General features: G+C 44.8%; 1 protein-coding gene across 1 annotated transcript in view; it reads right to left on the reverse strand.

Annotated features, from left to right (window-relative positions):
• PLXNB3 (plexin B3) overlaps nt 1-5,151 on the reverse strand; it is a 52,662-nt gene extending 47,511 nt beyond the window's left edge. Inside the window, exons 1-2 of the mRNA XM_043974827.1 lie at nt 5,035-5,151; nt 2,543-2,628 (exon numbers count right to left, since the gene is read on the reverse strand). Coding sequence (XP_043830762.1) covers nt 2,543-2,545 — 3 coding nt within the window. The 5' untranslated portion in view covers nt 2,546-2,628; nt 5,035-5,151. The remainder of the gene's footprint in view (nt 1-2,542; nt 2,629-5,034) is intronic.
• Nucleotides 5,152-17,176: the final 12,025 nt, after the last annotated feature.

The raw sequence follows: 17,176 nt of genomic DNA on the forward strand, positions 1-17,176 counted from the left end.
CTATAAGGTTCTTGAGAGCAAGGACTTTTGTCTTTGTATGCCCAGTACCAAGCAGGTGAAAGGAAGATGCTTGTTGAATGGATGGTGGGGTGGGTAGGGGTGGAGGGACAGAGACAGAGAGAAAGGGACAGAGAGAAACAGATAGAGACAGAGAGGAGAGACAGAGACAGAGAGAGAGACAGAGATGGAAAGACACAAAGAGACAGGGACAGAGAGAAACAGAGATAGAGACAGGCAGAAAAAGAGAGACTGAGAGAGAAAAGACAGGGAAGGAGGGAGAGAGAGAAAAAAGAAGGGCAGAGAGAAAAGTGAGAAGACAGAAAGAGGAGAGAAGAGAGGGGGAAAAAGAGAAAGAGACAAAAAGGAGAAAGAGAAGAAAGAAGGGCAGAAAGGCATATGGGGACAGAAAGAGGAGTCAGAAGGGGAGGAGAGAGACAGGCAGACAGAGAAAAAGTGGTCAGGAGGGAGAGGAAAGAAAGAGAAGAAAGGAGAACAAAGAGACATGGGGGCAGAAAGAAGAGAGAGGGGTAGAGATAGAGGAGTGAGAAGGGAATAAAGGGAGACAGAGAGGCAGTGTGATGCAATGAATAAAAAGGAAGAAAGGAAACAGGCATGTATTAATACACTTGTTATGCACTAGTCAATATGCTAAATGCTTTACAAATATGATCTATCTTGTTTGATTTTCACAACAACCCTAGGAGGCAGGGATTATAGACAGTTGAGGAAACTGAGCCACACAGAGGGGTTAAGTGACTTGCCCAGGGTCACAGAGCTAATAAGTGTATGAGGGGGCAGCTAGGTGGCACAGTGGATAAAGCACTGGTCTTGGATTCAGGAGGACCTGAGTTCAAATGTGGCCTCAGACACTTGACACTTACTAGCAGTGTGACCCTGGGCAAGTCACTTAACCCTCATTGACCCGCAAAAAAAAAAAAAAGTGTATGAGGCTGGATTTAAACTCAGATCTTCCCGACTCCAGGCCTGGTGCTTTATCCACTGGTCTATCCAGTTGTCCTTAGAGCACTGTAGCCAAGAAGAACTGGGTTTGAATCCTGCCTCAGACCCTTAGTAGTTATCACTTCGTTTCCCTGGGCTTCTCTATAAAATGGGATCGTTGGACTTGAGAGCCTCTAAAAGTCTTTCAGCCCAGGATCCCCTGAAGAGATAGTAACAGGGACTCGGAGACAGAAGGCTGGCTTCAGAAGCCCACATATCTCGGGGCAGTCACAGACTAGCTTAGGAAGCCTCTAGACGGTTGGGCTGGGTCGTCCCTGGTCAAGCTAAGATGTCACGGTCATGAGCAGCCTTGGCCCCAGAGTTCTGCAAGGGGGCTAGGGTTGTGTGGTCCCTCCCTGGGAGGGTCACTAGTGTTGACCAATTGTGGACAACGGACCGGGATCGCTTAAGCCACGTCTATAGAGGGAGCAGAGAATGACAGAGATGCCACCGGAGACAGAGACCCCAGCAGGCAAGAAGCTCCGAGAATGAGTATGGAAAGGGAGGAAAAGCCCGGGCCACACAGTGAGAAGCAGATAGATAGCCTGAGCCAGAGAGGCAGGGCCAGGGAGGAAGAGAGGCAGAGACTGGAAGACAAAGGAACAGCATTGCTGTGGGGCTAGGTGTGGGGAGTGGAGCCAATGCAGAGACACGCAGTCCCAGCAGGCCAGGCAGGCTGAGGCAAGAGACCAACCGAGACACAGTGACACGCACATGGGCAGGCATGTGGAGACGTGCCGAACCCCCAAGACTTGTGTCCTCCCCCCACAGAGGCAGGATGCCCGCTCCCCATGTACACCCCCCCAGGAGGCATACACGTGGCCCCCCAAACACATGGAAATGCAAATACCCCTCCTTCCACGTGCACATACATGAAGACCTTTCTCCCCCTCACTCTCTACCCCTCACCCTCCATGCCTACCCAAACACATGAATTCACAGATACAGACTACACACACACACACACACACACACACACACACACACACACACGCAAACGCACGCGCACACACACACACACACACACACACGCAAACGCACACACAAGGGCACTCCTTGGGCTGGGGACTGAACTCTCCCCCAATGGAGGGGGAGGTTGGTTCTCCACAAAGTTATGGCTCCCATCTATCTCCTCCCTTTCCCCAGGATCCCCTTATCTCCAGAGGCCAGAGACAGGAAGGCTGAGTGGTAAAGGATTGGCAGTGTGGGGACAGGCCAGGGAGCTGGGGTCATATAGGGGATGGGGGTGGGGCCCCCACTCCAGAGGATGGATTTCCTTCAGTCCCCGGGGCTATGGGGCTAAGCTTCTTGTCTCCTTCCATCAGAGTTCACATAGACGTGTCCGGGACATGTACAAATACATGGCCGCGTCAGGCCTGAGCCCCATAGTTGGACTGGGGGAGGTGAGAAGTCCCAAGGCTCCTTTTTTCCCGAGGGGATTCCTACGTTGAATTCTGTCTTCCCTCTGCCCAAGCACTGGCCCACCTGGCTCATGGTGGAAGGCCAGTCTAGGACTGGGGGAAGGTGTGTCTCAGTCACTTACCATGAATATTGAAGCAGAGGACCTCCTCCACTCAGCTGCCCCAAGGCACTGCCGCCTGGTACACTGTGGGTATGGTGGGCATTGTCCTGAAAGGGGGCGAGAGGGGGAGATGCTTGAGCCCTCGGCCACTCAGGCCCCGGGGCGGGGGGTGGGGCAGGGGGGTCCACACTGAGCACAGCTGGCAGTTTCGTCAATAGTGGCTATGATGGTAATTTTCTCCCCTCGTCCCCAACAATGTCTCCTCTGTTTCCCTAACCCCACCCAGGGGGGTTCCAGGGACCTATTATCCAGCCCTCCCCTCCCAGGCCTCCATCCTAGGGTTCCTGGGAGCTGAGAGAGCTTTTCTGCCACTCCAAGCATCCTTGTCAATCACAGAGATGCCTTTCTGGCTTGGGGGGCAAGGAGATCAGATGCCCACCCAAGAATCTGATCCTCCTCCCTTAGGATGCAAGAACAGAAGAAAAGATCCCCACATAGGGGCCCAAGCTCAGCCTGGCATCTTTTGGGGCACAGAAAGGGGAGCCTTGCAAAGCGCCCATTAGGGTTCAGAAGGGCTGAAGTCTGCCCTCTCCCCCCAATGTCTCCGGTGATTATTGCTATCCACAGCTTGGGTAGAAAGAAGGGGGGGGGTTGGGGCTGTTTGGCCTGGAGCTGGAATGGGAGGAGAGGGTGGATAGTGTCCTAGGAATGGGATGGGTGGCCCTGGCACGTGCCCACCCCAGCCTCTGTGCCCTCCCCAGCTCCTCCTCCCCCCCCCCTCGAAATGAATTGCTAGCCTTAGGGGTTCAATGCCTGCCTTTGTCTGGCAGGAGGGAGGGGGCAGGGGGCTGGGGACAGAGCCCTTGCTGATAAAAGGCAACACAGTACCCGAGAGTTCCCCCTGCCGCCCCCACCCCCCCCCCCAGCGAGTGACTGTCTCCCCTGTGACATGCATTAACCCTGAGTTTACCAGCTCAGTCTAGTCCCGACATTTCCCTCCCTCACATGGTGACCCTTCGGGGTACAGGGGGCGGACTACCTCATCCCAACTATGCCAGGCACAGGTCAGAAAGAGCCAGTAGCGCCTACCCCAGTTGGAAGATGCCTAGGAGAGGGAATATGGGATGATGGGAGGGGAATAGAGCCCCCCTTTTCACTTGATATGGAAAGGGTGGGGCCCTGGAAGATAGCACCTCAGCATATTTCATTGCAACCGCCCTCATGGCCTCAGGTATGGAAAACGTCGTCACAAGACCCCACCCCTTCCCGGCCACCCACTCTAGGAAAAAAAAAAAAAAGTAATCCTCAGAGATTAAGTATCTTCTGGAAAATCCTCTTCCCCAAAGCCCCACCACAGGGCAGCTAACTCCCCAGTGGCCTTGGCCTCACAGGCAAGTTTTGCCATCTATTTCTGTGGGGGAGGCACCATGGTCTCTCCCTCCATAAGAGCTCTGGGGAAGGGTACTCCCAAGTTACTGATCGCAGAGTCCCTACATGGGGGGTCGGCGGGTGTCCTCCTCTCTAAGAGTTTGCATCTTTCTGCCTCTCCATTTGTCCCGCTCATAAAATGTTTAGGGAAAGAGAAGAGCAAGTGTCCTATAGGCCTCCCAAGTAGGGGGCAGTCCCGAGTGGGAACAGGGGCGACTGGGGCGGGGGATGGAAGGGAGGTAAAAAGGAGGTGTTTGGATGGTAGGGGGATTTCCACTCGCTGGTGCCCAGCAGTGGGCACGGTGCCTGGGGACGGGCAAAGCGGGGAGGGTGGGGAGGAAGGGGCAGACAGAAGAGTCTGTGAAAGGAGGTGACGGGTGGATCAATAGCCCGGCCAGGCTGGTTGGGCGGCTTTGGGGGAAGGGAGACTGGAGCCTTGGTCCCTACCCTTCCGAAACCCCGGACTTCTCATAGAGCTGTTGCTAGCCAGAAAGGCATCCCTCTCTTTGCCCATCTGCCCACCCTGTGCCAGACTCTTGTGATCTCCGGGACAGGGAAGGGCAGGATGATACTGACGGTAGTGCTAGGAATAGCCACTTTGTTTCTTTCCTTATCTACTCCCAACTAGAGGGGACAGCCACCTTCTTAATCAAGGCCACTCTGAGTTGTCCAGGCAACTGCTGTTAGGGGGCAGGGAGAGAGGGCCAGAGCTCTAAGGCTACTTCTGTGCTCCTTTCTCCCCAGGAGGGAGCAGCTGGGACTCGGGGTTTTCCCCCTGCTGGGAGCAGATATCCAGGCACACACACACAAAAAAGTGCAACTCCCTCCCCCTTCTCTGGGTCAGGGGTGGGGGGTGGGAGAAAAAGAGGACCCCTCTCAGGCTTTGCCATCTTTGCCACTTGTCTGTTTCCCCCACCCTGGGGGGTTTCTATTTCCCCTTGCCCCATCAAGATCTCCTGAGCTGAGATAGGGGAGCAGGAAGGGTGGGGCAACCTGCTCCCCACCCGAGCACCCCCAAAGCTGCCTCTCCCCCCTACAGCCTGGCCACGGGCTCCCCCACGAGGCAAGGGCATGTACCCACCTACCTGGGCAAAGACTCCCGCAGGGGCAGAAAGGAGGGAGGAGGGAGCGAGGGTACAGGCCGTCCCGGGCGGGAACTGGGGGAGTTGGACAGCCGGGCAGGAATCTTCCCTCCCACTTTCCCTCCCTCCCTCCCTCCCTCCTTCTTCCCTCCTTGCCTGTGCCCCAGCTTCCCCACAATGCAATATGCCCAAACCAACCCAGCCAGCCCGGCCCCTTTGCCCGCCCTCCCCCCTACCCCCCTCCAACATCCATTCCCAGCTCCTGGACTCCCATCCCAAGGCAGGTGGCTGCTGCCCTCTGCAGGCCTTCCAGGGCAACAGTGGGTGCTGGTGTGCGTGTGTGTGTGTGTGTGTGTGTGTGTGTGTTTGTGCTCGCACTTGTAGGCATGCGCACACAGACACTAGGATGAAGAAAAGGGGGCTCCTGGTGGAGATGAGAAGAAGGGCAAGGCCAGGGATCCCTTGGCCTACTCTGTCTCTAACCTACCCTGTGAGGGCCCACCCACCACTTCCAGGAAACCTCCTTCCCACACCCCCAATCAAACCATCAATCTACAAGCATTTATTAATCACCTGCTGCATGACGGGCATTGTGTCAAGTGCCGGAGAGACAAAAAATGAAACCATCTTTATTCCCAAGGAACTGACAGCTGGATTCAAATTCAGGTCTTGACTACTGTAAGTACTAGGTCACAGAAAGTAGCTTGGTAGGGCGGTTAGAAAAGGCTTCAAGTGGTGTTTGTGCTGCATCTTGAAGAAAGAGAAGGATCCTAAGAAGCCAAGGTGAGGGGCAGCTGGGTGTCGAAGTGGATAAAGCACCAGCCCTGGATTCAGGAGGACCCAAGTTCAAATCCGACTTCAGACACTTGATGCTTACTAACTGTGTGACCCTGGGCAAGTCACTTAACCCTCATTGCCCTGCAAAAAACAAATCAAAAGGGGCAGCTAGGTGGCGCGGTGGATAGAGTGCTGGCCCTGGATTCAGGAGGACCTGAGTTCAAATCCTGCCTCAGACACTTGACACTTACTAGCTGTGTGACCCTGGGCAAATCCCTCACTGCCCTGCAAAACAAAAACAAAAAAAACCATAGTGGGATAAAAAACAAACAGAAGAAGAAGAAGAAGAAGAAGAAGAAGCAGTGAAGGTGAGGTGGAGAATCATTCCAGGCATGGGAGGATAGTTAGCCCATGTAAAGACAAGAGATGCAATGTCTCAGGGAAAGCCAGTGTGTATGAAGAAGAGCAATGTCTAATGAAGCTGGGATCCCACTCCATAGTGATTTCCTCCTCTTTGGTCCCCACTCCCTCCAGTGAAGGGAGGATCGCAGGGTTTGCTCCTATTCCAATCTCTGCCCCCCCCCTATGTACCCACTCCTCAGACTGGATTGATTTAGGCTCAAAGCTTCTAATCTAAATAAGTTTACATTAGGACCAAATGGGACAAATTGAGGAACCAGCACAAGAGAAAGGATACACTTTCCTATCTCATTGTTCATCTGCTCAGGGAATCCAGGTGGTCCCCTCACAACCTTGTTTCATAAGAGAGAAGACAGACATCCCTAGGGAATTTATGGGAGATGGGGAGGTTTGCTTTGTCTACCATGCATCTCCATACACAGGGGAAAACAAAATCCATGCAGCGTCCTATTAAAAACAAAACAGGCTAAGTTGCTTTCTACGTACAAGAGAAACACAGTGCAAAGTGATTCTAAACTGGTCCTTTTGTTCACTTCCTAAATTAACCATGGACAATAAAACCCCAATCAGTAATTACAGCAGATCAAAATGATACTGCAATTCCCCATTCTAGCCAATTAAAGGAGAAAGCCAGAATGGGGAGAGAGGACAGGGCAGGAAATGGTCACTGAGGCAGACAAGAACAACCTCGATGACCTATTTAGTCAAGCTTCTTGGGGGAACGAAGTCCTCTGGGAAATGAAATCTTGGCGACTTTTTATTCTAAAATAGCTCTTCCTTGCTCCCTGAAGTTTTGAACTACTGGATATGTGAAAAAGACAGATTTCAGGTTTTCTAGTGCTTCCAAACCTTTGTTGCTGTTCTCTTGTGCAGTCTGCTTCTTCGTGATCCTATGGACCATAGCACACCTATCTTTCTGTCCTTCACTATCTCCTGAAGTCTGTCCAAGCCCATCCATGTTCGTTGCTTCCACGACATTATACGACACCTCATCCTCTGCCATCCCCTTTTCCTTTTGCCTTCAATCTTTCCCAACATCCGGGTCTTTTCCAATGAGTCCCATCATCTCATTATGTGGCCAGAATATTGAAGCTTCCGCTTCAGTATTTGACCTTCCAGTGAATAGCCTGAATTGATTTAAGTATTAGCTGATTTGATCCCTTTGTTGTCCAAGAGACTCCTGCACCACAATTTGTAAGCGTGATTCTGAGGTGCTCAGCTTTCCTTATAATCCAACTCTCTCTCTCTCTCTCTCTCTCTCTCTCTCTCTCTCTGTGTGTCTCCGTCTGTCTCTGTCTGTCTCTCTCTCTTCTTATATTCCAACTCTCACAGCCATACATTGCTAATGGAAAAACCATAGCTTTGACTATATGGACCTTTGTCAGCAAGGTGATGTCTCTGCTTTTTAGTCTGTTGTCCAGATTTACCATAACTTTCCTTTCAAGGAGCAAGAGTCTTTTAATTTCATGGCTGCAGTCACTCTCTACAGTGATCTTTGAGGCCAAGAACACAAAATCTGACACTGCTTCTGTTTCTTCTACCTCTATTTGTCAGAAGTGATGGGATCAGTTGCCAAGATCTTGGTTTTTTTTGGTTGTTTTGTTTTGTTTTGTTTTTTTTATGTAAAGCTTCAAACCAGCTTTTACACTCTCCTCTTTCACTGAATTCATCACTTTTTTGGGGGGGCAGGGCAGTGAGGGTCAAGTGACTTGCCCAGGGTCACACAACTAGTAAGTGTCAAGTGTCTGAGGCCAGATTTGAACTCAGGTCCTCCTGAATCCAGGGCCGGTGCTTTATCCACTGCACCCCCTAGCTGTCCTCTCCTTTTCCAATCTTAAAGTAGTTGTTCCATGTTCAGTTCTAACTGTTGCTTCTAACCATACAGGTTCCTGAGAAGACAAATAAGACAATCTGGTACTCCCATCTCTTTGAGGACTTGCCACATTTTGCTGTGATCCACACAGTCAAAGGCTTTAGTGTAGTCAATGAAGCAGAAGTAGATGTTTTTTTTTTTTTCTGGAACTTGGTTGCTTTCTCCATAATCCAGGGAATACTGGCAATTTGGTCTCTAGTTCCTTGTCTTCAAAAAACAGCCTGCTCTTCTGGCAATTCTCGGCTTACATATTTCTGAAACCTAGCTTGCAGAATCTTAAGCATAACATTTCTGGCATGTGAAATGAGCACGATTGTTTGGTAATTTGAACATTCTTTGGCATTGGCCCTTTTTAGGGTTGGGACATAAACTGACCTTTTCCAATCCAGTGGCCACTGTTGAGTTTTCCAAATTTGCTGGCATATTGAATGCAGCACTTTAACAGCATCGTCTTTTAGGATTGGAAATAGTTCAGCTGGAATTCCATCACCTCCACTAGCCTTATTGCTAGCAATGCTTCCTAAAGTCCACTTGTCACCGTTCTCCAGGATGTCTGGCCCTAGATTAGTAACCACACTATCCTGCTTATCAGTGATGTTAACATCTTTCTTGCATAGTTCTTCTGTGTATTCTTGCCATTCCTTCTTAATCTCTTCTGCTTTCATTAAGTACTTACTATTTTTGCCTTTAATTATGCCCATTTTGGCACAAAATGTTCCCTTAATATTTCTAATTTTCTTGAAAAGATCTCGTCTTTCCCATTCTACTATTTTCTTCTATTTCTTTGCATTGCTTATTTTAAAATAGTATTTTATTTTTTCCAATTACACTTAAAGATAGTTTTTAGCATTCATTTTTGTAAGATTTTGAGTTCCAAATTTTTCTCCCTCCCCCCTCCCCAAGACAGCAAGCAATTTGATATAGGTTTTATGTACGATCATGGGTTTTTGTGTTTTTTGTTTTTTGTTTTTTGCGGGCAGTGAAGGTTAAGTGACTTGCCCAGGGTCACACAGCTAGTAAGTGTAAAGTGTCTGAGGCCAGATTTGAACTCAGGTACTCTTGACTCCAGGGCCAGTGCTCTATCCACTGTACCACCTAGCTGCCCCCAAATGTACAATCATGTTAAACATTAATCATGTTGTAAAAGAAGAATCAGGGGCAGCTAGGTGGCACAGTGGATAGAGCACTGGCCCTGGAGTCAAGAGTACCTGAGTTCAAATCTGGCCTCAGACGCTTAACACTTACTAGCTGTGTGACCCTGGGCAAGTCACTTAACCCCAGTTGCCTCACTAAAAGAAAAAAAAAAGAAGAATCAGAACAAAAAAGGAAAAACTACAAGAAATAAAAACAACAACAAAAGTGAAAATAGTCTGCTTTGATCTGCATTCAGACTCCAAAGTTCTTTCTCTGGATGTGGAGAGCATTTTCTATCATGAGTCCTTTGGAATCATCTTGGATCATTGTATTGCTGAGAAGAACTAAGTCTATCATAGTTGATCATCGAACAATATTGCTGTTACTGTGTACAATGTTCTCCTGGTTCTACTCACTTCACTCAGCATCAGTTCATATAAGTCTTTCCAGGTTTTTCTGAAATCTGCCTGTTCATCATTTCTTACAGCACAATAGTATTCTATTACATTCATATTCCATGGGCATCCCCTCAATCTCCAGCTTTCCTTTGCATTGCTTATTTAAGAAAACCTTCTCATGTCTCCTTGCTATTTTTTGGAATTTTGCATCCAGTTGGGTTTATCTTCCCCTTTCTCCTTTACCTTTCACTTTCCTTATTAGTTATTTGTAGAACCTCATCAGACAGTCATTTTGCTTTCTTGCTCTTTTTAAAAAAATTGTTGCTGTTGTTGCCTCCTCTACAATATGTTGAACCCCTATCCATAGTTCTTCAGGTACCTTATCTACCAGATCTAATTCCTTAAAGCTATTAACTTTCACTTCATATTCATAAGGGATGTTATTTAAGTCATACCTATACAGACTGATGGTTTTCTTTACTTTCTTCAGTTTAAGTCTGAATTTTGTGATAAGAAACTCATGATCTGGGGGCAGCTAGGTGGTGCAGTGGATAGAGCACCAGCCCTGGATTCAGGAGGACCTGAGTTCAAATCCAGCCTCAGACGCTTGACACTTAGTAGCTGTGTGACCCTGGGCAAGTCACTTAACCCTCATTGCCCCACCAAAAAAAAAAAAAAAAAAGAAAAGAAAAGAAAAAGGAACCTCATGATCTGAGCTACAGTCAGCTCCAGGTCTTGTTTTAACTGACTGTATAGAGCTTCTCCACCTTTGGCCGCAAAGTATATAATCAATCTGATTTAGATATTGACCATCTGGTGATGTCCAAGTGTAGAATTGCATTTTGAGTTGTTGAAAAAGTGCATTTGCTATAATCAAGCGAGTTATCTGAGTTCAAAACCCAATCAGTCTCTACCCTGCTTCATTTTTTGTTTGTTGGTTTGGTTTTGGTTTTTTGCGTGGGGCAATGGGGGTTAAGTGACTTGCTGCCCTGCTTCATTTTGTACTCCAAGGCCTGTCATGCCAATTATCTTTTTTTTTCCTTTTTTCTTTTTCAGGGCAATGAGGGTTAAGTGACTTGCCCAGGGTCACACAGCTACTAAGTGTCAAGCGTCTGAGGCTGGATTTGAACTCAGGTCCTCCTGACTCCAGGGCCGGTGCTTTATCCACTGTGCCACCTAGCTGCCCCTCCCAATTATCTTTTTATTTTCTATTTTAGCATTCCAATCCCCTATATTGAATGTGACATCTCTGTTTTTGGTGTTATTTCTAGAAGATATTGTAGGTCTTCATAGAAATGATCAGCTTTGGCCTCTTTGGCACCAGTGGTTGGAACCTAGACTTGTATTAAATGGTTTGCCTTGGGTTCAAACAGATGATATTCTGACATTTTTGATATTATACTCCAATACTGCTTTTCTCACTCTTTTACTAACTATGAGGGCTACTCTTTCTTTTTCTTGTTCTTCTTGTTCTTCTTGTTCTTCTTCTTGTTCTTCTTGTTCTTCTTCGGTGGAGCAGTGAGGGTTAAGTGACTTGCCCAGGGTCACACAACTAGTATCAAGTGTCTGAGGTCACATTTGAACTCAGGTCCTCCTGAATCCAGGGCCGGCGCTTTATCCACTGCGCCACCTACCTGCCTCCCTACTCCATTTCTTCTAAAGGATTCTTGCCCACAGTAATATATGTAACCTGAATAAAATCTGCCCATTCCTGATTCTGGGAAGATGACAGAGTAGGTCAGAAGATTTCTGCCATTGGACTCTCTAAATTTCCTCCACAGAAAAGGACAGAACAGAGGCAGAGTACCTGAGTTCAAATCCGGCCTCAGACACTTAACACTTACTAGCTGTGTGACCCTGGGCAAGTCACTTAACCCCAATTGCCTCACCAAAAAAAGAAAAGAAAAGGAAAGGAAAGAAAAGAAAAGAAAAGAAAAGAAAAGAAAAGAAAAGAAAAGAAAAGAAAAGAAAAGAAAAGAAAAGAAAAGAAAAGAACATTACCTCAAAGGCTTTAAGCAGCAAAAATAAACAAAAATCAGCGTAAAGCGGTTGCCCTCTTAAGACAAACTGAGAGGACCCCAAGAAAGACTCAACCTCTGCCTGAGTGAAGTGCAAACACCTTCAGGCCAACTCTGCAAAATCAAAAAACAATAAGCCCTGGGGTCAGCTGGGTCGGGAGGCAGCCTCAGCCTCAGGAACTTTCACTTCATGGACAGGGTGGGATGGGATAGCTGAGTAGAAGGACCTTTCACTGTCTAGGGACACCAAGCACAACTGTGCTGACCAGATTCTGTCCCCTGCTGGCTGTGGACACTTGCAGGAGACCAGAGTCCCTGGTTCAGGTTCCGGGGGAGAGGACAGCTGAAGTTTCCAGCCACGGGAGGAACTTCAGGGAGCAAGAGTGTTTGTGGAGCAGTGTGGTAAGGACCCTAGCTGTGGCTCGGGGGTGGAGAGGAGTGCTCAAGGTTGGGCCCTGGGACAGAGCTTAGAAAATAACAGTAAGTCATGGAAAAGGGAAAAGGACCCACATGTACAAAAATATTTACAGCTGCTCTTTATGTGGTGGCAAGGAATTGGAAGTTGAGTTAAATATAATCCCGAATAAAAAAAAAAACAGACATTTAACGAATTGAAAGACTTTCGGGTATTTGTGACAAAAAGAGCAGAACTTAGTGGAAAATTAGACATATAAGATCCAGGAAAAATATAAGGTAAACATTATAGACCAATTATTCCCCATCAATTGAGGAATGGCTGGACAAGTTGTGGTATATGAATGTAATGGAATACTATTGTGCTGTAAGAAACGATGAGCAGGAGGAGTTCAGAGAAACCTGGAGGGTCTTGTGTGGGCTGATGATGAGTGAGATGAGCAGAACCAGAAGAACATTGTACACAGTATCATCAACATTGTCTGTTGATCTACTGTGATGGACTAGATTCTTCTCACCAATGCAATGGTACAGAAGAGTTCCAGGGAACTCATGATAGAAGAGGATCTCCAAATCCAGAAAAAAAAAAAAAAGGAACTGTGGAGTATAGATGCTGATTGAACCATACTATTTCTTTTGCTTTTGGTGCTGTTGTTTTTCTATTTTGAGGTTTTTCGTCATTGCTCTGATTTTTCTCTTATAACATGACTAATGCAGAAATATGTTTAATGTTTTATACATATACATATACATATACAAAACCTATATCAGATCACCTGCTGTCTAGGGGAGGGGGGAGGGAGGGGAGGGAGGGAGAAAAATCTGAAATTGGAAAGCTTGTATAAACAAAAGTTGAGAACCATCTTTACATGTAACTGGAAAAAATAAAATACTTTATTTTTTAAAAAGATATATATATAAAAAGAAAATAACAGTAAGAAGGACCTGAGGCCTGAGTCATCATTCCCCATACCTTGGGACTAGAATTTGATTATAATAATAAGCTGCAGGAAAAAACAACAACAACAATAAAAAATGAGTAAGCAAAGGAGAAAGAAGCCAACCAGAGATAGTTACTATGGGGATAGAGAAGATCTGAGTTCATATTCAGAGGAAAAAAGTAGAGCTTTAAAAAAAAAGCCACTCCTTTTTCTTTTTTTGCAGGGCAATGAGGGGTAAGTGACTCGTCCAGAGTCACACAGCTAGTAAGTGTCAAGTGTCTGAGGCCGTATTTGAACTCAGGTCCTCCTGAATCCAGGGCTGGTGCTTTATCCACTGCACCACCTAGCTGCCCTGCCACTCCTTTTTCAATGAGAAATGTCGAATGGTCACAAAGCCAAGAACAGTTCTTGGAAGAACTGAAATGGGGCTTTAAAAATCAACTAAGAGAGATCTAAGACAAATGAGAAAAAATAAGAGCAATCTAAGAAAATGAAGAAAACTGTGAAAAGAAAAAAAAGAGAACCAAAAACTTAAGGAAGAAAATAATTCCTTGAAAACAAAAATTGGGCAAGGGGAAGCTAATGATGTTATAAGACCAAGAAAGAATAAAACAAAATCAAAAGAATGAAAAAAAAGAAGAGAATGTGAAACATCTCACCAGAAAAACAATTGATTTGGAGAACAGATTGAGGAGAGACAATATAATATAGACTACCTGAAAATTACAATAAAGAAAAAGAATCTCAATACAATATTACAAGAAATTAGTAAGGAAAATTGCCCTGAAGTTCTAGCAAAAAGAAGATAAATCAGAAATAGAAAAAAATCCACTGATCACCACTTGAAAGAGATCCAAGGAGGAAAACTTACAGGAATATCATAGCTAAGTTCCAAAGCTCCTAGGATAAGGAGAAAATATTGCAAGCAACAAGAAAAAAAACCTTTTAGGTATTGTGGAACTACAATCAGGATTACACAAGACCTCACAGCTTCTATATTGAAGGACGGTAGGTCTTGGAACACGATATTTTGTAGAGCAAAAGAGCTAGAGTTACAACCAAGAGGAACTTACCCAGCAAAGTTAAATATAATCCTGAATGAAAAAAAAAATGGACATTTAACGAATTGAAAGAGTTTCGGGTATTTGTGACAAAAAGAGCAGAACTTAGTGGAAAATTAGACATATAAGATCCAGGAAAAATATAAGGTAAGCATTATAGACCAATTATAGGGGACTCAATAAGGTCAAATTGTTTACTTCTTATATGTGAAAACGTTCTCAGTACTCCTATGGCTGTCACCATTACTTGGGGAGTTTGAAAGAAAGGCTTGGGCTGAGCTGTGTATGATGGGATAATTCTAAAAAAATAAAACTTTGTAGGGAGAGATAAAAGGAGTAATTATTTCATACAAATGAGGCATGAGGAGAAGAACTGATACAGAAGAAGCAAGTGGGGGTGGAGGGCTGGTAGTGCCAGAACTTTACTCTCATCACAATTGGGTTAAAAAGGGAACAATATATACATCTAGAAAGTTATAGATGCCTTTCAATTGGGAAAGTGCTCAACAAGCTGTGTGTGTATGATTGTGATGGAATACTACTGTGATATAAGAAATGATGAGCTGGTTGATTTAGAAAAACATGGAAAGATTCAGACCTATGAAGGAAGAAGCTATCTACTTGCAGAGAAAGAACTGACAAATAGAAATATGCATAGTATGGTCTTATATATATGTATATGTATGTATGTGTGTGCATATATCTATGCGTGTATATATGTATATATTTGTGTTTAATTATAGCTTGAGGATGGGAGAATAAAAAGTGCACAGCAGAGAACAAAAAAAACTTGGAAGGAAGCAAGGGAAATCAAGGTAGCTTTGAAAACAATGTGTAGTATTTATTACATAGGTTTTCTTGAAATGGAAATCTATTGTTTTATATTGAATCTTCTCATATGTTTTGCTGATTACATAGAAAGTTTTTTCTCATTTTGTATTTATTTAAGTTTAATAATTTTTTTGACAAAAGAAATAGTATGATTCATTCAGCATCTATACTCCACAGTTCTTTTTTTTTTTTCCTTGGATTTGGAGATCCTCTTCTATCATGAGTTCCCTGGAACTCTTCTGTACCATTGCATTGGTGAGAAGAATCTAGTCCATCACAGTAGATCAACACTCAATATTGATGATACTGTGTACAATGTTCTTCTGGTTCTTGCTCATCTCACTCATCATCAGCCCACGCAAGACCCTCCAGGTTTCTCTGAACTCCTCCTGCTCATCGTTTCTTACAGCACAATAGTATTCCATTACATTCATATACCACAACTTGTCCAGCCATTCCCCAATTGATGGGCAGCCCCTCAACTTCCAATTCCTTGCCACCACAAAAAGAGCAGCTATAAATATTTTTGTACATGTGGGTCCCTTTCCCCTTTCCATGATTTCTTTGGGAAAAAGACCCAAAAGTGGTATTGCTGGGTCAAAGGGTATGGACAGCTTTATCGCCCTTTGGGCATAATTCCAAATTGCTCTCCAGAATGGTTGGATCAGTTCATAGCTCCACCAACAATGCATTAGTGTTCCAATTCTCCCACAGCTTCTCCAACATTTATTATTTTCCTTTTTTGTCATTTTAGCCAATCTGATGGGTGTCAGGTGGTACCTCAGAGTTGTTTTAATTTGCATCTCTCTAATCATTAGAGATTTCCCAGGAAAAATATAAGGTAAACATTATAGACCAATTATAGGGGATAGGGGAATAGATAGCTTTGGTTTATTCATCAGAAAACTGCCTGTTCATATCCTTTGACCATTTCTCAATTGGGGAATGACTTGGATTCTTATAAATTTGATTTAGTTCCCTATATATTTTAGAGATGAGGCCTTTATCAGAAGTACTGGCCACAAAAATGGTTTCCCAGCTTTCTGCCTCCCTTCTAATTTTGGATGCATTGCTTCTGTTTGTACAAAAAATTTTTAATTTAATGTAATAAAAATCATCCATTTTGCATTTTATAATATACTCTATCTCTTGTTTGGTCATAAACTGTTTTCCTTTCCAAAGATCTGATACGTAGACTATTCCTTTCTCTCCTAATTTACCTATGGTATCACCTCTTATGTCTAAATCGTGTATCCATTTTGACCTTATTTTAGTATAAGGTGTAAGACGTTGCTCTATGCCTAATTTCTGCCGTACTATCTTCCAGTTTTCGCAGCAGTTTTTGTCAAATACTGAGTTCCTATCCCAGAAGCTGGAGTCTTTGGGTTTATCAAACACTACATTACTAGTGTCATTTACTACTGCATTTCCTGTGCCTAGCCTATTCCATTGATCTACCACTCTATTTTTTAGCCAGTACCAGATAGTTTTGATGACTGCCGCTTTATAGTAGAGCTCCAGGTTTGGTACTGCTAACCCACCTTCCTGTGAATTTTTTTTCAAGGTTTAATAATTTTTTAAAAAGAAATCTACCCTACAAAAACAAACCAAAAAGAAAAGAAATCTACCCATTCCCATCCATTTAAGTTCACTGATACCTGCAATGGTGATATATAAACTTTTCATTTCCTGTTTAACCACATCCAGCTTACCTTGGTTCATAGATTTTGTGTTATTTTTTCCATTTCCCGTGACTTTTATTTATTTGTAGCTAGTATTTTATTTTTAATTCCATATAGAGTTTTCAACATCCGTTTTTATAAGATTTTGAGTTCCAAAGTTTTCTTCCTCCCTCCCATCCCTCCCCATTCACCAAGATGGCAAGACATGCATAGATTTTCTATTCCAGGTTCCTATGCAGTATTGATCTTTATAGTACTGGACTTTCCTTTTATCACCAGACATAGCCACAGCTAAGCTTCCTTTTGACTTTGGGCTAGCCATTCCATTCTTTCTGGAGCTACTTGTGGTTGTTCTCCATTTCTCTCCAGTCATATGTTGAACACCTTCCAACCTGAGGGGCTCATCTTCTGGTGTCATATCTTTTCTTGTTTTAGTAGTATCCATGGGTTTTCTTCGCAGGGATACTGGAGTAGTTTCCCATTTCCTTCTCTAGTGGATCACCTTTTGTTGGAACTCTCCACTATGACAGGTCTGTCTTGGGTAACCCTCCCTGAACAGCATAACCCAGAGTTTTATTGAACTACCCAAGCCCCTC

This window comes from Dromiciops gliroides, chromosome X, assembly GCF_019393635.1.
Source record: "Dromiciops gliroides isolate mDroGli1 chromosome X, mDroGli1.pri, whole genome shotgun sequence".
Lineage (NCBI taxonomy): Eukaryota > Metazoa > Chordata > Mammalia > Microbiotheria > Microbiotheriidae > Dromiciops > Dromiciops gliroides.